We start from the raw sequence: 23,933 nt of genomic DNA on the forward strand, positions 1-23,933 counted from the left end.
TTTGAGTGCTTAGCCTCATTTTATGACCTTACTTGCCACAGAGAATAGAATAGAATAGAATAGAATAGAATAGAATAGAATAGAATAGAATAGAATAGAATAGAATAGAATAGAATAGAAAGTGGAGTGGAGTGGAATAGAATAGAATAGAATAGAATAGAATAGAATAGAATAGAATAGAATAGAATAGAATAGAATAGAATAGAATAGAATAGAATAGAATAGAATAGAATAGAATAGAATAGAATAGAATAGAATAGAATAGAATAGAATGTGGAGTGGAGTGGAATGGAATGGAATGGAATGGAATGGAATAGAATAGAATAGAATAGAATAGAATAGAATAGAATAGAATAGAATAGAATAGAATAGAATAGAATAGAATAGAATAGAATAGAATAGAATAGAATAGAATAGAATAGAATAGAATAGAATAGAGAAAATATGGAATGGAATGGAATGAAATAGAATAGAATAAAGCTGGAAGGGACCTTGAAGGTCTTCTAGTCCAGCCCCTTGCTCAAGCAGGAGAAAGTATACCATCTCAGACAGGTGATTGCCCAGTCTCTTCTTAAAAATCTCCAGTGATGGAGCGCCCACGATTTCTGGTGGCAAGCTGTTCCACTGGTTCATTGTCCTCACTGTCAGGAAGTGTCTCCTTAATTCCAGGTTGCTTCTCTCCTTGACCAGTTTCCAACCCTTGTTTCTCGTCCTTCTCTCTGGCGCTTTGGTGAGCAACCTGCCCCCCCTATGCCTTGTGGCAGCTCCTCAGATACTGGAACACTGCTATCACTGTTAAGTGAATCACTGCAGGTGTTAGTAACCTTTTAGTAAGTAAGTTAGTAACACGGCTGTTAAGTAAATCTGGCTTCCCCCTTGACCTTTCCTTGTCAGAAGGCCACAGAGGGTGATCATGTGACCCTGGGCCACTGCAATCGTCATAAATATGAGCCAGTTGCCAAGGGTCTGAATTTTGATCATGTGACCACTTACATTGTAAGTATAAAAAGCGGTCATAGTTCACTTTTTTTGTATGCGTGGTGACATTTTACAGAGAGCCATGGCGAAATCAATGTGAATTTGATCTATTCTGCCAAAAATAAAGGATTTGATAAGCTGTTGGGTTTTTATTTTTTATTTTTTTCCGGTAAGCTTTTTCTTCTTGCTTCTAAGAGGGGAAAAAAATAATCACAAAAGCTAGCTGCTTTCCTGATGGTTCCTGAAGGCAGAAAAACAAGAATGAAAGAGCGGGTTTATATGATGCCCCAGTAGATATCTTCACTTTAGTGCAAGGAAATGGTCCGGGTAAAATGAAATAATTGCACCCTGAGTTGAGATAATGGAGAGAGGGGGGAAAAAAAACCCTGTGCTGCCTCTGTTTTTGTGAAACATTTTTACCAGTCTTAAAAAAAATATGAGGGAATAAAATGCAGTGCAATGCAGGTAGTTCTCGACTTACAACCATTTGTTTACTGACAATTCAAAGTTACAATAGCACTGGAAAAAGTGACTTATGGGCCTTTTCACACTTGCATCCCTACAGTCAAAACTGGCAACTGACTTACATTTACCACAGTTGCAGTGTCCCGGGATACTTGTCATCCCCTTTCGCAACCTTCTGACAAGCAAGATTCACTTAACAACCATATTACTAACATCACAACTGCAGTGATTCATTTAAAAACGGAGGCAACAAAAGTCATAAAAACTCACTTAACAACTCTTTCAGCAATACAAATTTGGGCCTCAGTTGGAGAAGACGAAGGAAGGAAGGCGAGATGGGAGGGAGGAAGGAGGGAAGGAGGGAGGGAGGGAGGTGAGATGGGAGGGAGAGAGGAAGGAAAGAAAGCGAGATGGGAGGGAGGAAGGAGGGAAGGAGGGAGGGAGGGAGGTGAGATGGGAGAGTGGAAGGGAGGGAGGGAAGGAGGGAGGAAGGAAGGCGACATAGGAGGTAGGAAGGGAGGAACAAAAGAAAGGAAAAGAAGGAAAGAAGAAGGTAAGATGGGAGGAAGGGAAAGAGTAAGGAAGGAAAGATGCTGGGAAGGAAGGAAAGAAGAAAGCAAGGAAAGATAGGGAAGGAGGGAGGGAGGGAGGAAAAGGGAGGGAGGGAGGAAGGATGGAAGGAAGGAAGGAGAGCGAGATGGAATGGAGGGAGGCAGGGAAGGAAGGAAGGAAGGAAGGAAGGAAGGAAGGAAGGAAGGAAGGAAGGAAGGAAGGAAGGAAAAGAAGGCGAGATGGAAGGAAGGAAGGAAGGAAGGAAGGAAGGAAGGAAGGAAGGAAGGAAGGAAGGAAGGAAGGAAGGAAGGAAGGCACACAAGATGGGAGGGAGGAAGGAAGGCAAGATGGGAGGGAGGAAGGAAGGGAGGAAGGTGAGATGGAAGAGAGGGATGGAGAAAGGAAGGGAGGGAGGAGGAAGGAAGCTTTAGCACTGGATTCCTTCACTAGGCAGCAGGAAAGACTGGACTGAATGACCTCCAATATCCCTTCCTTTCCACTCTTACCATCTGGGATGCCACAAAATACATTTTCCGAGCCTGCATTTCATTACGTATCACGATTTCCAGCTGACGGGGATGGAATTAAAAAAAAAAGGACTTTGCCCCTTCGTCATGCAGCAGGGGTGCTTAAATTCAAGGTGGAAAGATTACAGGCCAAACCATAGCATTAAAGGGAAAAAAGAAAAAAAAGAGAAGCCAAACACAGAAAGAGGAGGGGAAAAAAAAATCAATCTTTTTCACCACAGGAGCAATGTGAAGAACAGATCAACCAAGTCAAATCTTAACACACACACACACACACACACACACACACACATATATATATATAGGTAGCACTCATGTTAAGTATAATACCGAGTTTCTCAACTGTGGTTACTTTAAGATGGGTGGACTTCGACTCCCAGCCAGCACACTCAGTTCAAAACTCACAAACTACACCTGGATTAGAGCAGTGCAGGGCCCCATCTGGGTCCTTAACTTAAGGCCTTGGAGAGAAGAGAAACGAACCTTTTGCGAAAGCTTTTTGTGTGTTTGTGTGTGTGTGTGTGTGTGTGTGTGTGTGTGTGTGGAGAGTGCCCCAAGATTAGGTGAGATACTCCTCTGCAGTTGCTTTATTTGCAAATCACAAATGGAGTCTGCAGAAATATCAGAGATCAGCTCTCGGCAAACTGAAAGGCAACCCCAGTGAAGATGGAGAACAAAGGGGACAAAATATGAAACTAGCATCTAGCCCAAGCTTTCTCAACTGTATCATGTTAAGACGTGGGGGGGGGGGAAACCTCAGCTCCCAGGATTCCCCCAGCCATCCATGATTAGACAGACAGAAAGACAGATAGAGACAGACATGCTAGAGCGATTGAGGTGATACAGATGGAGATGGAAATGAGAGAGAGAGAGAGAGAGAGAGAGAGAGAGAGAGAGAGAGAGAGACATAAGAGATGGAGATGGAAATAATATAGACTGTCTATATTTAACAATCTATCTATCTATCTATCTATCTATCTATCTGTCATCTATCTATCATCTCTATCATCTATCCATCCATCCATCTCTGTCATCTATCTATCTATCTATCTATCTATCTATCTATCTATCTATCTATCTATCTATCATCTATCTATCATCTCTATCATCTATCTTTCTATCTATCTCTCTATCATCTATAATCTCTATCATCTATCTATCATCTATCTATCATCTATCATCTCTGTCTATCATCCATCCATCATCTATCTATCTATCTATCTATCTATCTATCTATCTATCTATCTATCTATCTATCTATCTATCTATCTATCTATCTACCTATCTACCTATCTATCTTTCTATCTAATCTGTCTAATGATGCAATATTGGGTTTTATAAAAGTTTGACAATTTTGAGAGGAAAGGAAAGAGGAAAAAGAAAATTAAGAACTTAATTAATTAATTAATTAGTACAAATTAAGAACCAGGTCTGCCTGTATCTCTCTCTCTCTATTTGCCTACTTATCGATCTAATCTATCCATCTGCACCTAACTATCTATCCATCCATCTATCCATCTGCCTCTCTCTGTCTATCTGCATCTACCTGTCTCTTCTGTCTAGAGATTGGTAACTAAACAAGATTAACAGAGTTGGAAGGGACCTTGGAGGTCTTCCAGTCCAACCCCCTGCTCAGGCAGTAAACCCTTTGCCATTTCAGGCAAATGGTTGTCCAATCTCTTCTGGAAAACCTCCATTCTTGGAGCATCCACAGGTTCTGGAGGCAAGTCGCTCCACTGGTTAATTCTTCTAACTGTCAGGAAAATAAAGGACCAGTCATGAATCCTAGGCCAAAAAGAATTGATGCCCAAGACTTGAAACTCTGCCCGTTTCATCCAATAACGGAAGACCAATTCCAGCTGCCCTTCATCAGAGGCTGCTGCTTCTGATCTTCTCTGGGGCTGTAATGAGATGCTATATAGACATCTGCTATGCAACAACGGGCAAAGGCATCCATCTGTTGACAAGTCCGATTTCTCTCTCTCTACCAGCAAGTCAAGCCTTTCCATTTTTCTGTAGATCCGTCCAGGGACATTTCATTGTCCGAGTAAGTGGCTGGCCTGCTGTTATTTATTTTATTTTTCATTTTTTCTCCCTGCCTCTTCAAAAGCTACAAGCGTCAACACAAAGCCATCCCACGCTGGCAGGTAAATCCAGCTGTTTGACGAGAGGGTGACAAGTGGGTTAAGCAGAAATTTCTGTTAGCTCAAGGAGAAGGAAGACAGAGGAGGAGGAGGAGGAGGAAGAGGAGGGGGGGGAACAAAAAACAAAAAAGACCTCGCCAGCCATTTGCAAACCGAGAGTTCATCGGAGGCTGTCAAAATGTCAGTTTAAAAGCAGCTCTGAAGGCTAAGAAGGAAGAGACGGGAGAAGACGGGACAAGCAAGTCACAGGCGAGAGTCAATTTGAGAAGCTGATGGGGAGTCTGGAGGTGTTACGCAATGCACCTGGAGAAGCCAAGAGCAATTCAACAAAGAGTGTCGCGTTTTTGCAGAAGCCCTGGATGAACACAACCTGGGTTGGCACCTGCTTCTCCTGAAGCTTGATAGGGGTCAAGTTGCAAAAGAACTGTGTGAGCCCACCCTCCCTTCTAAGAGACTGGAGGCTAAAATATATAAAAGAACGGTTGCTGGAACTGGGGATGTCTAGTCTAATGAAGAGAAGGACGAGGGGGTGACAGGATAGCAGTCTTCCAATATCTCAGGGGCTGCCCCAAAGAAGAGGGGGGGGTCACCCTATTCTCCAAAGCTCCGGAAGGCAGGACAAGAAGCAAAGGATAGAAGCAACCTAGAGCTACGAAGACATTTCCTGACAGTTAGAGCAATTAATCAGCGGAACGGCTTGCCTCCAGAAATTGTGGGTGCTCCATCACTGGAACGGTATAGGACTTCCTGCATGAGCAGGGGATTGGACTAGAAGACCTCTAAGGTCCCTTTCAACTCTTGTTATTCTGTTAAGAGTAAAACAGTGGCACTTAAAGCGTGGCGAGCAAAGGGACTGCCAATAATGTGTTTTCAACAAGGAAGGAGTAAAAAATAAAATTAAAATAAAATAAAATAAAATAAAATAAAATAAAATAAAATAAAATAAAATAAAATAAAATAAATAAAATAAAATAAATAAAATAATAAAATAAAATAATAAAATAAAATAAAATAAAATAATAAAATAATAAAATAAAATAATAAATAAAATAAAATAAAATAAAATAATAAAATAAAATAAAATAATAAAATAAAATAAAATAAAAATAATAAAATAAAATAAAAATAAAATAAAATTTCCTTGTCACCAACATGTGTCCCCTTCTCAGTTAACAATCAGAACTGGGGCACCATAAAGAAATATTCTGAAGGATCCGACATTTCCCTCTCCTGGAAGGATCAACCTAACAATCCGCATCCGAAGGCAAGAAAATTGCGGTGAAATTTTGAGTTTGACATTTCCCGCTAACTAAAAAGATCAACCGGGAGGGAGGGGGCCAAGGGGGGGGGGCAAATGACACTTAAGCAAGATGGCATATTCTCGATAAACCCCAAATCAAAATAGCTGCCAAGGAAATAATGATGGCAAAATTGGTTCCACACACATATATATATATATATATATATATATATATATATATATATATATATATATATATATATATATATATATATATATATATATATATATATATATATATGTATATATATATGTATATATATATATATATATATATATATATATATATATATATATATATATATATATATATATATATATATATATAAGGTTTGTGCTTGAAAGTGAAAGCTGTATGTAGCATCCTGCTCCTCCTGATTTAACAGGGGGAGGGGGCAGAAACAGAGATGAGTGCTAAAGGAAATTTTATGGAAATTTTACAGTGTTGAAGCAAAGGTCCCATTAGGATGTAATTCAAGGCCACTCCTGCTATTCTTTCTTTCCCCTTGGCAACTTTTAAGACCCGTGGACTTCAACTCCCATAATTCCCCTGTACCTATGCCGGCTGGGGAATTCTGGGAGTTGGAAGTCCACAGAAAGTTAAGACAGTAAAAGTACAAGAGCTGGCTTGGCAATTCTGGGAGTTGAAGTCCGGGTTTTTTAAGTTGCCAAAGTTGGAGCCACTGCATTTTAATGCACGTGGGCTCATGCTGGCTGAAGAATTCTGGGAATTGAAGTCTAGAAGTCCTACAGTTGCCAGGTTTGGAGACCCCTGCCCTCCAGCTTGGTTCAAATGGGTCCAAGGAAAGTTGGGCCTAAAGGAAAGCATGTTGGGGAAGATCAACCTGTAGTACCGTAGATAACAGAAGAACAGAGTTGGAAGGGACCTTGGAGATCTCCTAGTCCAACCCCCTGATCAAGCAGGAAGATCCAATACAGGCAGTCCTTGACTTACGACCGCACTTGAGCCCAAAGTTTCTGTTGCTCAGGGAGACATTTGTTAAATGAATTTTGCCCCCTTTTTAATCACCATCCTTGAAGCAGTGAAGTGACGTGAATCACCGCAGCTGTTAAGTTAGTAACACGGTTGTTATATGAATCTGGCTTCCCCGTTGACTTTGCTTATCGGAGGGTCAGAAAAAGGCATCGCATGACCTCAGGTCGCTGCAACCGTCATAAACATGAATCAGATGCCCAGCATCCAAATTTTGATCACATGACTGTGGGAAGGGTGCAATGGTCGTAAGTATGAAAAACGGTCATGTCACTTTTTTTTTCCAGTACCATGTAACTTTGAACAAGATACCTATAATTCCTGCAGAATAGAAACGACTCTACTGACAGCAGAAACTTTTTGAGATTCAGGGTTGAACTGTGGGGTCCTTGGTGCTCTTGGTTGTGTACTTGCAGAGATTTCACTGCAGAGATTTCTGGCAGACATTTCATTATCCAACTAGGTAACATCATCAGTGGTAGCAGAGAGTGGCGCTTGCTTGACTTGCTTTGGCAATGAAACCTCTACAAGAAAACAAGGACCTCTGCTTCTTCTGTTCAACAGGGTTTGTTGTTGGGCAAGCTCCAGAGATCCCCAGCCCCTTTGCCACCTACGGGCACGAGCATTTCAAGCAACATCGGTTAGCTCCTCGGAAAAAGCAGATTTATCCCAGGCTACCGACTCAGCCAAGATCTTCCAAGTGGAAATGAGGAGCTGCTTTACGATCAGCCTGGCATCTGCCTGGATGATATTCAGTTCTTTGGCCCGTCTTCAAATAACACAACCCCCCTCTCCCTCCCACATTTCCTGGCCCAAGGCATGCATATGCAAGAAATGCAGCTGAAATCCAAGGGCAGAAGAGGGGTGGCAGATAGAGAGAGAGAAGAAGAAGAAAAAAAAGGGGAAGATCAGCCATCCCAGATGTCGGGAGCACGCACAGAGGCAGGTGCCAAGCATATTGATCTCGCAAAATAACGTCTGCGGTGTGGGATGTTCCGGCACTTAGCCGACCATCTGCGTCGGAGCGATAAAGTAGCTTTTCAGGATCTACAACGGGTAAGATGGTTTAGCTATGGAGGGTACCTCGAAGTGCCTTTCCACATTATGGGCATGCTGCAGGGAGCAATTGGGCCAGGAGAAACAGATCCAGGCCCTTATTTTACATGTCAAATAAAACTGTAAGATCTACAGGTTTTACATGTCAAATGTGAACGTGTAAAATGTTTGATCTATTTTACATCTTCACCCAAGACTTTGTCACCACATTACAAAGATAGATAGATAGATGATAGATAGATAGATAGATAGATAGATAGATAGATAGATAGATAGATAGATACAGATATAGATATATAGATATAGATAAAGGTAAAGGTTCCCCTGCACATGCGTGCTAGTCGTTTCCAACTCTAGGGGCCGGTGCTCATCTCCGTTTCAAAGCCGCAGAGCCAGCGCTTGTCTGAGGACGTCTCCGTGGTCATGTGGCCTTGAGACTTTGGAAAAAGTGCAGAGAAGAGCAACAAAGATGATCAGGTGACTGGAGACTAAAACATATGAAGGATGGTGGCTGGAATTGGGGGGGGGTATGTCTTGTTTAATGAAAAGAAGGACTAGGGATGACATGACAGCATTGTTCCAATATTGGAGGGGCTGCCACGAAGAAGAAGGGGTCAACCTATTCTCCAAAGCACCTGAAGGCAGGAGAAGCAACAGATGGAAACTAATCCAGGAGACAACCAGCCCAGAACTAAGGAGGAATTTCTTGACAGTGAGAACAATTAATCAATGGAACGACTTTCCTCTAGAAGTTGTGGGTGCTCCATCGCTGGAGCTTTTGACGAAGAGACCTGGACAGCCATTTCTCTGAAATGGTAGACGGTTTCCAGCCTGAGGAGGGGGTTGGACTAGAAGACCTCTAAGGCCCCTTCCAACGGTGTTATTCTGTTAATTAATCAGTGGAGCATCCCTAGATATTGTGGGTGCTCCATCACTGGAGGTTTTTAAGAAGAGACAGGACAGCCATTTGTCTGAAATAGTAGAGGACAGGGGTAGCCAACCTTGGCTCTTTTATGACTCGTGGACTTCAACTCCTAGAATTCCTGGGTCAGCCTGGCTGGACCAGGAATTCTGGGTATTGAAGTCCACAAGTCATAAAAGAGCCAAGGTTGCCTACACCTGGTATAGGGTTTCCTGCTTGAGCAGAGGGTTGAACTAGACCAGGGCTTTTCAACCAGTGTCACGGGTACCACCTGTGGTACATTGGCACCTGGCAGGTGGTACGCGACCATCCTAGAAAAGTGGTAGCAGGGGAGGGGAATGAGCTGAACCGGTGGCAGCACCGCACAATCCTGAGTGAGAGACGGCTGGAGCTGCAGGGCTGTCAGGGCTCAGCGGAAGCGCCAGGATCAGCACCAGGATCCAGCTGGAGCTCAGTGCAGATCCTGGCGCTTCTGCTGAGCCCAGAAGAAGCGCCGATCAGCTGGAATGTTGCAGCATCTCCAGGGTCTTGTGCCTTACATTCAGATGCTTGGCAACTGATTCATATTTATGACAGTCACAGTGTCCCAGGGTCATGTGAAGTGACCAAAACCTGCTGCAACCACCCAGCAAAGGGGGGGGGGAATGAAAACCAAATACCCCCCACAAACACACGCCACCCACGCTGCCAGTCCTCAACAGAAATGCTCACAACAATGAAAACCTCGGACAGGAGAAAGATCGCCGCCGGGCGGGCAGGCAGGTGTCTTGCTCGGCTGTGGCTTGGGGGACACTTTTTTCAGTGCCATTGTAACTTCGAACAGTCACTAAGCGAACTGTTGTAAGTCGAGGACTACCTGTGCTTCACTCTTTTTTTTTTTGGTCATCACGTTTTTGACACCTTGCTAGGCGATTGGTGGTACTCGGATGTTGCCATATCCTAAAAGTGGCACAACGGGTGAAAAGGTTGAAAAGCCCTGAACTAGACGACCTCCAAGGTCCCTTCCAACTCTCGTTATTCTTCCAAAGAGATTTTATTTATTTATTTATTTATTTATTTATTTATTTATTTATTTGATTTATATCCCGCCCTTCTCCCGAAGGACTGTTATGACAGATAAAGCAGCCATTTCGCTCCTCCCTACTTTGGAACAATCTCGAACCCAAACCCCCACACACCTTGCTGCCCTCCAAATCAGAGAAGCGGTGATCTGTTTACTCCTGCACCCCTTCGCTGGGTTATTAGCTGGGGGGGGTCTTAAGCTAATCATTTTCCAGCCTTGACGCATCCCCTCCTCGTCCAGGTGCCAGCCAGTTGTGACGCCTGGCAGCAGAATGTCAGAAAGCTTCTTTCCCGCATTCCTTCATCCGCTTTGCAAAAGGTTCCCCGTTGAACGCGCCCTAAATTATTGAACCCTAATGTAAAACCCGAGGAGGCGAAGACGAGAAATCGAATCTCGTTCGTGCATTTGAATATGGAAGGGATGTTTTACTTGAGTGGGTGACTGAGGCTGAAACTTGAGGCTTTGCGGACAGAATAGATAGTGCTGTTTAAAGTCAAAAATCTCCACCCCCCACCCCCCTTTTTTTGTTCTGTTCTTTAGGAAAGAAATACAGGTGGTCCTTGACTTACAACAATTTGTTTAGTGACCATTCGAAGTTACAACAGCACTGGGAAAAAGTGACTCGTGAGCCACTTTATATAAAACATAAGGAATTGGTTGCTGGAATTGAGTATGTCTAGTTTAATGAAGAGAAGGACGAGGGGGTGACATGATAGCAGTCTTCCAGTATCTCAGGGGTTGCCCCAAAGAAGAGGGAGTCAAGCTATTCTCCAAAGCGCCTGAAGGCAGGACAAGAAGCCACAGATGGAAACTCATCAAGGAGAGAAGCAACCTAGAACTAAGGAGAAACTTCCTGACAGTTAGAAAAATGAACCAGTGGAACAACCTGCCTCCAGAGGTGGTGAATGCTCCAAACTGGAAGTCTTTAAGAAGAGATTGGACAGCCATTTGTCTGAAATGGTGTAGGGTTTCCTGCCTGAGCAGGGGGTTGGACTAGATGACCTCCAAGGTCCCTTCCAAATAATAATAAAAATCATCATCATCCCGATCATCATCATCATCATCCCCAGTCGTGTCATCAAAATTCGGATGCTCGGTAACTGACTCCTATTTATGACAGCTGCAGTGTCCCGTGGTCACGTGAATCCCTTTTGCGACCTTCTGACCAGCAAAGTCAATGGGGAAAACAGATGCACTTAACAACTGTGTTACCAGCCAAGGAACTGCAGGGATTCACTTAACAGCTTTGGCAAGGAAGACCATAAAATGGAGCAAAATTCCCTTAACAGGAATAGAAATTTGGGGCTCTGTTGTGGATGTAAGTTGAGCACTACTTGTATAGCTCAGGGAGACCTCATAGCCTCTTCCAGTACTTGAAGGGCTGTCAGAGGGAAGAAGGCCTCAATTTGCTCTGAATACCACCCAAGATTAGAATAGAATAGAATAGAATAGAATAGAATAGAATAGAATAGAATAGAATAGAATAGAATAGAATAGAATAGAATAGAATAGAATAGAATAGAATAGAATAGGAGGTGGAAGGGACCTTGGTGGTCTTCTAGTCCAGCCCCCTGCTCAAGCAGGAGAACCTATACCGTCTCAGACAGGTGAATTCTAGTCTCTTCTTAAAAATCTCCAGGGATGGAGCGACCACGATTTCTGGAGGCAAGCTATTCTACTGGTTGATTGTCCTCACTGTCAGGAAATTTCTCCTTAATTCCAGGTTGCTTCTGTCTAAACCATTGTTTCTCGTCCTGCCCTCTGGTGAATAACCTGAGCAGCCCCTAAGATACTGGAATACTGTCTCCCCTATTTCTTCTTTTCTTTAGACTAGCCAAACCCAAGTCCCACAGTCGTTCTTCATGTTTTAGTTTCCAGGCCTTTGATCATCTTCTCTGAATTTTTTCCAAACTCTCAACATCTTTCTTGTGATATGGTGACCAAAATTGGCTGCAGTATTCCAGGCGTGGTCTTACTAGGGCTTTATAAAGCGGTACTAATACCTCGTGTGATCTTGATTCTATGCCTCTGTTTATACCACCCAGGATTGTATTTGCTTTTTTGGTTGCTGCTGCAACTCCTGGCTCATAGTCAAGTGATCGTCCACTAGGACTCCAAGGCCCCTCTCAAGAAACAATGGATGGAAGCTCCACAGAGGGAGATCCAACCTGGAAATAAGGAGAAATTTCCTGACAGTGGGAATGATGAATCAGTGGAACGTCTTGCTTCCTGGAGTTAGGGGTGCTCCCTCGTTGGAGGTCTTCAAGATGGGATGATGTCTCCAGGTAGAAAGTTAGACAAGAAGACATCCGAGAATAAATTCTAGGATTCTTTCAAAGGGATCTCGTCTTTTACTAGGGTTCTCACAGCTTGATTTAGAGGATGTAGCATTAGAACCCAGGTCCTCCTAGATGATGTTTTCTGTACCAGTTGGACATGAATAAATTGACCAGTTGGTCAACTTATCTTTCCAGAAGGCAGGACAAGAAGCAATGGGTGGAAACTAATCAAGGAGAGAAGCAACCTGGAACTAAGGAGAAACTTCCTAAGAGAGAGGACAATTAACCAGTGGAACAGCTTGCCTCCAGAAGTTGTGGGTACTCCATCACTGGAGGTGTAGGATGTTGGACTAGAAGACCTCTGAGGGTCCTTCTAGCTCTATTCTGATTGATTGATGAAAACCTCATCATTCAAGGCAGCATCAACAAGAGTTTTGTCCGTCATAAGGGGAAGAATCTGAGAAAAACCCTTTTCGCTGCTCATAGTTCAAAAAATTAAAGCTTCACAGGTAGTCCTCGACTTATGACCACAATTGAGCCCGAAATTTCTGTTGCAAAGTGAGACAGTTGTTCATTTTGCCCCATTTTACGACCTTCCTTGCCACAGTGGCTAAATGAACCACGCAGTGGGTTGAGCTAGTCAAACAGTTGTTAAATGGATCCGGCTTCCCCACTGACTTTGCTGGTCAGGAGGTCACAAGAGGGGATCACGTGACCTTGGGACACCGCGACCGTCATAAATTTTGATCACGTGAACGTGGGGATGCTGTAACGGTCCTAAGTGTGAAAAACGGTCCTAAGTCACTTTTTTCCCACTTGCAAATTGTAACTTCGAACAGTCACTAAAAGAACTGCTGTTAAGTAGAGGACTACCTCCATTTTCTTATTTAGAGAAGCCCCAGGGATTTCTTGCAAGCCTGATCTGCATTTGCAGCAGAGAACAGTTAAGGGAGATAAAGAGATATTTTGGAGCAGAAATGAGAAGATATTTTGGAAGATAAGCGACATTTTGGAGCAGAAATTAGAAGATATTTTTGGAAGATAAAAAATTTTGGAGCAGAAATCAGAAGATATTTTGGAAGATAAGCGATATTTTGGAGCAGAAATCAGAAGACATTTTTGGAAGATATTTTGGAGCAGAAATGAGAAGATATTTTGGAAGATGAGAGATATTTTGGAGCATAAATCAGAAGATACTTTGGAAGATAAGCAATATTTTGGAGCAGAAATGAGAAGATATTTTGGAAGATAAGCGATATTTTGGAGCAGAAATCAGAAGACATTTTTGGAAGATAAAATATTTTGGAGCAGAAATCAGAAGATATTTTGGAAGATAAGCGATATTTTGGAGCAGAAATCAGAAGACATTTTTGGAAGATATTTTGGAGCAGAAATGAGAAGATATTTTGGAAGATAAGAGATATTTTGGAGCAGAAATCAGAAGATATTTTTGGAAAATCAAATATTTTGGAGCAGAAATCAGAAGATATTTTTGAAGGTATTTAGGAGTAGAAATGAGAAGATATTTTGAAAATAAGAGATATTTTGGAGTAGAAATGAGAAGATATTTGAAAATAAGAGATATTTTAGAGCAGAAAGCAGAAGACATTTTGGAAGGCAGATATTTTGGAGCAGAGATCAGAAGTGGCAGAGCAGAAAAGCACGTGCTTTTTAACAAAATGTGTTAACTCTGAAAAGAGGCTACCAAGACTGACATTTTTTCACCATCATCAGAAGGAATCTCAAAGACTCATCCTGCACATATTATATCGCCCCCTCATCCGATGATTCATTTTTAATCCACCTGCTATCAAAGGAGAATCTGATACTCAAAGGACAGGCGGTGCTTCAGGGTAAAATCTCTCGCTGAATAAATATGTGGGCACCAGCTTCAGACTCCAGCCGTCTTTAATCCCAAATCAGATATGCAGATCTTGGCACTGAACCGTTGAGATCCAACTCATGACAAGCAACTCGATTCCAAAGGCAACGTGGCTATCTAGAGCCCGACCTTGTTCTTATCGACACAGATACAAATCCAAGCCTTCTCCGCAAGCTTTGTTTAAGAATAAGCTGAAGACTGCGGTCATAAGAGATTGCCAGAAGGAGATCTTGTGTCTTAAGAGTGACAAGGTGGAACACCACCTGCTCACCAACAAGTCTCAGGACTGCAAAACTTTGGAGCAGCTAGAACTAAGGAGGAATTTCCTGAAAGTGAGAACAACTGAATCAGTGGAATGGCTTGCCTTCAGATGTTGTGGGTGCTCCATCACGGGAGATTTTTAAGAAGAGGCTGGACAATCTCTTGTCTGGATTTTTGTTTGTAGATTAGATAACCTTTACTGTCATTTTTTCCTATGGGCACCATGTTGCTGTTGTTGTTGTTAGCTGCGAAGTCGTGTCCGACCCATCGCGACCCCATGGACAACGTTCCTCCAGGCCTTCCTGTCCTCTACCATCTTCTGGAGTCCATTTAAGCTCACGCCTACTGCTTCAGTGACTCCATCCAGCCACCTCATTCTCTGTCGTCTCCTTCTTCTCTTGCCCTCAACCTTTCCCAGCATGAGGCTCTTCTCCAGTGAGTCCTTCCTTCTCATTAGGTGGCCAGAGTATTTGAGTTTCAACTTCAGGATCTGGCCTTCTAAAGAGCAGTCAGGGTTGATCTCCTCTAGGACTGACCAGTTTGATCGCCTTGCAGTCCAAGGGACTTACAGAAGTCTCCTCCAGCACCATAGTTCAAAGGCCTCAATTCTTTGGTGCTCAGCCTTTCTTATGGTCCAACTTTCACAGCCATACATTGCAACTGGGAAAGCCATGGCCTTGACTGTATGCACTTTTGTTGACAGGGTGATGTCTCTGCTTTTTAGTCTGCTGTCTACATTTGCCACGGCTTTCCTCCCCAGGAGCGTCTTTTAATTTCTTGGCTGCAGTCCCCGTCTGCGGTGATCTTGGAGCCCAGGAAAATAAAATCTGTCACTACCTCCATTTCTTCCCCATCTATTTGAGAGGAATTGAGAGGACCAGATGCCATGATCTTGGTTTTCTTAATGTTAAGTTTCAAATGGGCACAATGGCACACATTAAAAATGAAATTTAGTTGCTTGCTCTCAAAGCGGACACATACATAAGACACATTTAAAACATACTATATACAACACATGTGTAGACCTACACCCTTACGTAAATATTAATCACTGTCCATCTCGAATACATAACAGGAGGAGGAAGCTTGAGATTTGACAAGGTTAATACTGTACGGAACAAAGCTGTGACTGAATCTGGATGTTCTGCTTCGGATACCATAGAGCCCCCTCCTCCCAGAAGGTAACAAGGAAAACAGGTCGTGAAGAGGATGTGTAGTGTCCCAGACAATCTTGCGGACCCTGCTCAAGCAGCACTTCTGTGCTATGTCCTGGATGGGAGGGAGGGAACTGCCAATGATCTTTTCAGCCGTCCTCACCACTCTCTGCACCACCTTCCTGTCTGAAGCAGGGATGCTTCCAAACCAGACTGTGATGCCGTATGACAGGATGCTCTCGATCGTCTCTCTGTAGAAAGTGGTCAGGACAGGGGAAGGAAGATGTGCTTTTCTCACGCGATGCAGAAAATGCAGGTGCTGCTGCGCCCGCTTCCCCAGTGTCTCGCTGCTGAGCGACCAAGCCAGCCTACTTGTTAACTGCACACCCAGGAATTTGATGATGGTAACCATCTCCACAGGTGAATCATTAATGCACAGAGAAGCGTGGCTGTGGTATGGTACAGGGTTTTGCTGCCTTGAATAGGTGGTTGGACTAGAAGACCTCCACGGTCCCTTCTAATTCTATTCTGACAGATTAAAGCTCTAATGTAGCGGATTTTCTGCACATGCCTCTACACAAAAATGTAGTCAACTAATGGTCAGCACTAAAATGGCTCTAGATCAGGGGTGTCAAACTCAATTTCATTGAGGGCCGCATCAGCATTGCAGTTGCCGGGTGGGTATGGCTAGGGTAGGCGTGGCCTACTGGGTGGGCGTGGCTAGAGTGCATATGGCCTACTTGGTGGGCGTGGCCAGCTCTACATCATACGCATCAAGGGTGCCAATGGGGGCCTGGGCAGGAGTGGGACAGATCTGAGGGTCTCTGGCAGGAGGAGGGTCTCTGGGCCAGGGCCAAGGCAGCGGGGGCCGTTCGTTCCCTCACTGTTTCCAGGATGGCTTCGCGGGCCGCATGAAACCACTTCGCGGGCTGGATCCGGCCCCCGAGCCTTGTGTTTGACATGTCTGCTCTAGATAGAGTCAATGGAATTAAGGAGGGGTTGGGCCTAGAATGTGTGTGGGAATGTAATGATTCCAGCCCTGTGACTCTAAATGTAGCCTTCCCTTCAAAGAAGAGGAGTTCAACGTATTCTCCAAAGCGCTTGAAGGCAGGACAAGAAACAATGGATGGAAACTGATCAAGGAGAGAAGCAACCTAGAATTAAAGGAGAAATTTCCTGGCACTGAGAACAATTAATTAGTGGAACAACCTGCCTCCAGAAATTGTGGGTGCTCCATCACTGGAGGCTTTTAAGAAGAGACTGGACAGCCAGTCTCTTTGTCTGAAATGGTACAGGGTCTCCTGCTTGAGCAGGGGGTTGGACTAGAAGACCTCCAAGGTCCCTTCCAAATTCTGTTATTCTGTTACCTATACTCCTGATCCTACTCTCCATGGTTATTACTATGGTTATTACTATGGAATCGGTTACCAGTTGAGCTCCGGATGGCGCCCGATCTTCGCTCCTTCCATCGCGATCTAAAGACATTCTTATTTGAACAAGCCGGTCTGGCCTGATGGGGGATGGGTGGGGTTTTTTAATAGTTATTTTAATATTTGTATTTACTGTTTTTAGTGGGCATATATTTAATTCTTTTTAACTTTTGTATCTATTTTTTATGCTTGCCCTGTTCACTGCCCTGAGTCCTTCGGGAGAAGGGCTGTATATAAATAAAATTATTATTATTATTATTATTATTATTATTATTATTATTATTATTATTATTATTATTATTATTATTATTAGTCACCTTTAAAGCTGCTAGGACCAGCCTCACATCACTGATGTGACTAAGCACTTTTTGTTTTCTTGGCATGCATTTCTTTGAAGGTTTGGCAGGTTTGCTTCCTGCCAAACGTTCCACGTCCTGTCAATCTTCAGGCCACAAAAAAAAAAAAAAAGCTTCTCTCCTGCAATTTGGCCATCTTAGCTAGGGATCGACGATCAGAAAAATGTGGTCCAGCCTGGGCAACTCAACTCCATCGCCAGAGGATGAGAAAGCAGCAGGTGACAAGACTTGGGACGTGGCCCTCCAAACTTCGCCAAGGAAGCTCACCCCAAAAGCAGCTTTCTCAGGTGGACAACCTCATGGCATGGCATGGGTCCGGAATACCTTAGGGAGCACCTGCGGCCGGCGTCAACTTCCCTCCGCCCAGTTCGCTCCCACAGAGAGGGCCTCCTCAGGGTGCCACCGGTCAAAGAATGTCAGCTGGTGGCCCCCAGGGGGAGGGCCTTCTCTGTGGGCACGCCGGATTTATGGAACCATCTTCTGGTCGAGCTCCGGATGGCGCCCGACCTCCGCTCCTTCCGGCGCAATCTAAAGACTTACCTCTTCGAACAAGCTGGCCTGGCCTGATGGGATGGGGCTGGGTTTTATTAATGTGTTTTAACCTACTTTTTAAATATGTTTTAACTTATTGTAAGAGTTGTGGGCATTTTGTTTAATCTCTTTTAATTTTTGTATTTTGTCTTTCAACATGTTACTGCCCTGTTCACCGCCCTGAGTCCTTCGGGAGAAGGGCGGTATACAAATAAAATAAAAAAATAAAATAAAATAAAATAAAATAAAATAATAAAATAAAATAAAATAAAATAAAATAAAATAAAATAAAATAAAATAAAATAAATAAAATAAAATAAAATAAAATAAAATAAATAAAATAAAATAATAAAATAAAATAATAAAATAAAAAAAATAAAAAAAATAAAATAAAATAAAATAAAATAAAATAAAATAAAATAAATAATAAAATAAAATAAAATAAAATAAAATAAAATAAAATAAAATAAAATAAAATAAAATAAAATAAAATAAAATAAAATAAAATAAATAAATAAATAAAAGGCTGGAAAGTTCTCATTTTTTTAAAGGCCACTGACGAACACTCATTTTACTGGGCTGGCTGAAATTCAGTGTTTCCCACACCTGCCACTACGGATCTGGCACCGTGACTTGGATGCTTTTGATGAAGCTTAAGAGAGGGAAACGCGCTCGCCGCATGTTAATTGCATGAGCACCAAGTGGGCCGAGAGGCATCCGAGGTGTATTTTGCATAATAAACAGTCCGAAATGACTTCGCTAATCTGGTCCTTAGCCCCGACCCGACCTGTGCTGGACACCCAACCAGGCTTCTCCAACCCCAAGAACAGAGACTTTCATTTTGGCCTCCTGCTTGCACGACACCTGTTTGAAATCCAAAAGAAGGAATGACATTTCCTCCCCTTTGTGACTGTAGGGAAGGCTAGAAACATGGATTCCCGATAAAGGGATCCAGTGTTCCATGGATGGTAGAGGAAGGAAGGGGAAGTGGCAGAGGAGAGGGGAGAACCATGTAGGAGAAGGAAGAGAAAGGGAGGGGAGAGGGAGGGGAGAAGAGAGGGGAGGGGGAGAGAAGAGGGAGGGGAGGAGAAGGAAGAGGAGGGAAGAGAGGGAGGGGAGAAGAATGTAAAAAGAAGAGAAGGGGAGAGGAGAGGGAGGGGTAGAGGGGAGGAGAAGGTAGAAGGGGAGAGGGAGCGGGGAAGGGAAGGGAAGGGAAGGGGGAGAGAAGGGAGGGGAGGAGAAAGGGAAGGGGAGGGGAAGAGGGAGAGGAGAGAGGGGAGGAGAGCAGAAGGTAGAAAGAAGGGGAAGGAGAGAAAAAAGAAGGGAAAGAGGAGAGGGGAAGGGACAGAAAGAGGAGAAGATAGGAGAAAGAAGGGGAGGGGAGAGATGAGGGGAGGAGGAGAGGAGAGGGGGAGAGGGAGAAGAATGTAGAAGGAAGAGAAAGGGAGGGGAGAGAGGGAGGGGAGAAGAACGTAGAAGGAAGAAAAGGGGAGAGGAGAGGAGGGGGAGAGGGGAGGAGAAGGTGGAAGGGAAGAGAAGGGAGAGGGAGAGGGGAGGGGAAGGGATAGAGAAGGGACGGGAGGGGAGGAGAAAGGGAAGTCAGAGGGAAGAGAAGGGGAGAGGGGAAGAGGGAGAGAAGAGAGGGAAGGGGGGAGGAGAGGAGAAGAAGGCAGAGGGAAGGAGAAGAGGAAGAGGAGAGGGGAGGAGGAGAAGGTAGGATAAAGAAAGGAAGGGGAGGGGCAAGGCCAGGAGAGGAGAAGGGAGGAGGGGAGGGATGCAGGTAGGAACAAAAGCAGCGCTCCTTGCACAAAACATAAAACGTTCTAGCACACAAATGTCAGGCGACCGGTGCGTAAAGCCGAGCCCTTACCCGACGCCATCACAAATTCCGTTCATGGCTGGGTCCATCCGGGTTTCGCCCAGGAGGACGTCGTCTGAATTGGCAGCGCGGGCTTTAAACCTGCAAGGAAAAGAGGAGAAAAAAAAAAGAAGAGACGGTGACCCATCACCGTCACAGAACCGAAGGGGACTATTTTGTTTGGCCAACGGTGATTAGACATCGAGGAACTTGTCTCTGGGGCAGAAGCTCTCAAGCGTACAGGCAAAACAACCCAGCAACGATCATCATCCTCAGAACTTCCGAATAACATCCGAGAACATCTGAGCCTTGGTGGAGCAGCGGGCTAATGCCTCTTAAGTAACACCAGCTGCCTGCAATTAGTGCAGGTTCGAGTCCCACCAGGCTCAAGGTTGACTCAGCCTTCCATCCTTCCCAGGTAGGTAAAATGAGGACCCAGATTGTTGGGGGCAATTAAGCTGACTTTGTAATAATGCCGCTTTGGGTGTGTGTGAAAGCCCTAACAAGCAGGCATATACATAGAATGAAGGCTACTGCTAAGCTTGTAAGCCGCCCTGAGTCTTCGGAGAAGGGCGGGATATAAATGGAATTAAAATAAAATAAATAAATAAAAAATAAATACTAATAATCATTAATAATGAGGCCAGTAAGAGAAGGCCATGGAACAGATGAGAAGGATAAAACGAAGACAGCCACACGACGTGGGGGGGAAATGCACTTAAGACATTAGGCAGCACTGCGAGAATTAGGGGATGGCATAGTGTGTGTGTGTGTGTGTGTGTGTGTGTGTGTGTGTGTGTGTGTGTGTGTGTGTCGGGGGGAACTATCTTTGTTTTGGCACGCTATGCCCTACAGTACATTGGCATCCTAAGGGGAAAAAATTGAAAAGGTTCACCTTCGGGATGTGTGTGTGTGTGGGGGGGGGGTCCGTAGATATTGTCACAGCCCTCTCTTTGTGGTTCGTGCAGTCACGGAAGACAGGCTGGCTGGGATTGTTTGCTTTTTTTCTGCAGTCCTAACTATCCGTTCGGAGTCTATCCAGCCCTCCTCCGGGTCTCTTTCCCTCTTTTTTTTTCCAAAGAGGTTGGAAGGAGAAGATACGTCTGAATCCAAGAATATCAGAATAACAGAGTTCTAATTAGATGCCAACACGGAAGTGCTGCCTCTAAATTTAAGTGTCCTTGCGCACCCCCCTCCACAGAATGTGGATCCAAACTTCAAACTGGTGGAGGGAGTGGTGTAAAACGAACACAACAGAGGACGCAGCGTGGTTTGATGTTCTACCTCTACTTACCTAGCTACCTCCCAGCACTGAGAGGGAGGGAAAGGAGGAGAGAGGGAGAGAGAGAGAGAGGGGGGAGGGAAAGGGAGGGAGAGGGAGAGATGGGGAAGGAAGGGAAAGGGAGGGAGGGGGAGAGGGAGAAAGAGAGAGGGGGAAAGGGGGAGAAGGAAAGAGGGAAAGGGAGGGAGGGAAAAGGAGAGGGAGAGAGAAAGGGAAGGAGGGAGAGGGAGGGGGAGGGAGGGAAGAAAGGGGGAGGGGGAGAGGGGGAAAGAGAGGGGGGAAGAGGAAAAGGCAGAGGGAGAAGGAGAAAGAGGGAAAGGGAGGGAGGGAAAGGGTGAAAGCGCAAGGAAGGGAAAAGGAGTGGAAGAAGGGGGGAAAGGGAGATAAAAGGAAGCGAATGAGAGAAAGTCCACAACTCCTAACACGAAGGTTGCATCTACCTATTGGTCCTAATAGTGTGGAAAGGGACCTACTGTAGCTATCCTCTGCAAACTTAAATCCACAAATCCGTGGGAAGGAGCTGAGCAGACACAATAAAGGGCACCTCTTTTGGAGGCAGCAGCGTTTCCGTCAACCAGTACTTTGCAGGAGGGGCAGTCTTCTCAGCAGACCTTGGATTTATTTCTTGTTCTCCATCTGAGCTTGGAGGACTTCGAGGGAATAAATACTCATGTGCATTTGTTGTTCCACTGACTTGAATTCAGCATTCAGTGCAATCATTCCCCGGCATCTAGTACACAAACTGGGCCTGTTAGGCTTAAACACCCCTTTGTGCATCTGGATTCTTGATTTTCTTACTAACAGGCCCCAGTATGCGCGGGCTGGAACAAGTATTGCTTGAGCACAGGTTCCCCTCAGGGCTGCATCCTAAGTCCGCTGCTGTTCACCCCATTGACCCATGACTGTTGTGCTAGGTTTGCCACCAGCCACAGGGTGAAGTAGGTGGATGATACAACAGTAGTGGGCCTTATTCAAGACGACAACGAGGGTGCTTACCGCAAGGAGGTTGAGGGTTAGGTGAACTGGTGTAAGAAATGTGTTAGAAAAGCACATCTTCCTTCCCCTGTCCTGACCACTTTCTACAGAGAGACAATCGAGAGCATCCTGTCACACGGCATCACTGTCTGGTTTGGAAGCATCCCTGCTTCAGACAGGAAGGCGGTGCAGAGAGTGGTGAGGACGGCTGAAAAGATCATTGGCAGTTCCCTCCCTCCCATCAAGGACATAGCACAGAAGCGATGTTTAAGCAGGGTCCGCGGGATTGTCTGGAACACTACACATCCTCTTCCCAACCTGTTTTCCTTGTTACCTTCTGGGGGGGGAGGGGGGGCTTCGTGGTATCCTAAGCAGAACATCCAGATTCAGTCCCAGTTTTGTTCCATACAATATCAACCTTGTGAACTCCAAAGCTTCCTTCTTTCCGCTATGTGCTCAAGATGGACAGTGATTAACATCTATATGTTATTTATATGTAAGGGTGTAGGTTTATAAATTAATGGCAGAAAGTGAAGAACTAAAGTGCCTCTTGTTGCAGGTGAAGAAGGAGGGTGCAAAAGTTGGCTTGAAACTTAACATTAAGAAAACCAAGATCATGGCATCCGGCCCTCTCAATTCCTGGCAAATAGATGGGGAAGAAATGGAGGTAGTGACAGATTTTATTTTCCTGGGCTCCAAGATCACCACAGACGGGGACTGCAGCCAAGAAATTAAAAGACGCTTGTTCCTGGGGAGGAAAGCTATGCCAAATCTAGACAGCACACTAAAAAGCAGAGACATCACCCTGTCAACAAAAGTGCGTATAGTCAAGGCTATGGTCTTCCCAGTTGCAATGTATGGCTGTGAAAGTTGGACCATAAGAAAGGCTGAGCGCCAAAGAACTGAGGCCTTTGAACTGTGGTGATAGAGAAGACTCCTGCGAGTCCCTTGGACCGCAAGGCGATCAAACCGGTCAGTCCTAGAGGAGATCAACCCTGACTGCTCTTTAGAAGGCCAGAAGTTGAAGTTGAAACTCAAATACTTTGGCCATCTAATGAGAAGGAAGGACTCACTGGAGAAGAGCCTAATGCTGGGAAAGGTTGAGGGCAATAGAAGAAGGGGACGACAGAGAATGAGGTGGCTGGATGGAGTCACTGAAGCAGGAGGCGTGAGCTTAAATGGACTCCAGAAGATGGTAGAGGACAGGAAGGCCTGGAGGAACGTTGTCCATGGGGTCGCGATGGGCCGGACACAACTTCGCAACTAACAACAACAAGGTTTATACATAGGTTGTATGTAGCATGTTTAAATGTGTGTTATGGATGTGTACACTTTTGAGAGCAGGCAACAGAATTTCATTTTTAACGCTTGCCAATGTGCCTACAGTAAAAAAAATGACAATAAATATTATCTATCTATTTATCTATCTCATGGGATGGAGCAGACGGGAGGAGAAGAAGGAAAACAAAATTGCAGAGACGTGGCTGAGAGTTCTGTGGCTGGGCATCAAGGGCCCCACTGAGTGCTCTGAGCCCATATGCAAAACAAAAAAACCCAGCACGTAGGCCTCCCTTTCCTTTCCTTTCTCCATTTCACCAAAACTCCTGTATGGATTAAAGGTTCTTGGATCGTTAAAAAATCCATCTGCTCCTGCTTAGCTCCTGACCTTGGTTGGTGACCCCAGCCAGCTTCTAAAGCACGCAGCTCTGATAGTCTTTAATCAAACAACAGTTGGAAAAACCGTAGTTATACAGATCAGGGCTGCAGGCCGTTGGGGGGGGGGCGGAGAACTTTCTACTCTGGGTGGCTACAAGGTGTCAGATAGTGGCTTAAAGACAATGAGACTGTTCAGCAAGATGAACAATTGAGGGGAACACGCCCATGCGCCCAGCAAGAGTTCTGCAGGTGTTTATTCAAACCCTTC

General features: G+C 44.5%; 1 protein-coding gene across 1 annotated transcript in view; it reads right to left on the reverse strand.

Moving 5' to 3' along the window:
- KIAA1328 overlaps positions 1-23,933 on the reverse strand; it is a 209,367-nt gene that overhangs the window by 62,010 nt on the left and 123,424 nt on the right. Inside the window, exon 8 of the mRNA XM_083354853.1 lies at positions 19,765-19,854. Coding sequence (XP_083210979.1) covers positions 19,765-19,854 — 90 coding nt within the window. The remainder of the gene's footprint in view (positions 1-19,764; positions 19,855-23,933) is intronic.

This window comes from Vipera ursinii (genome assembly GCF_947247035.1).
Source record: "Vipera ursinii genome assembly, chromosome: 2".
Taxonomy (NCBI): Eukaryota; Metazoa; Chordata; class Lepidosauria; order Squamata; family Viperidae; genus Vipera; species Vipera ursinii.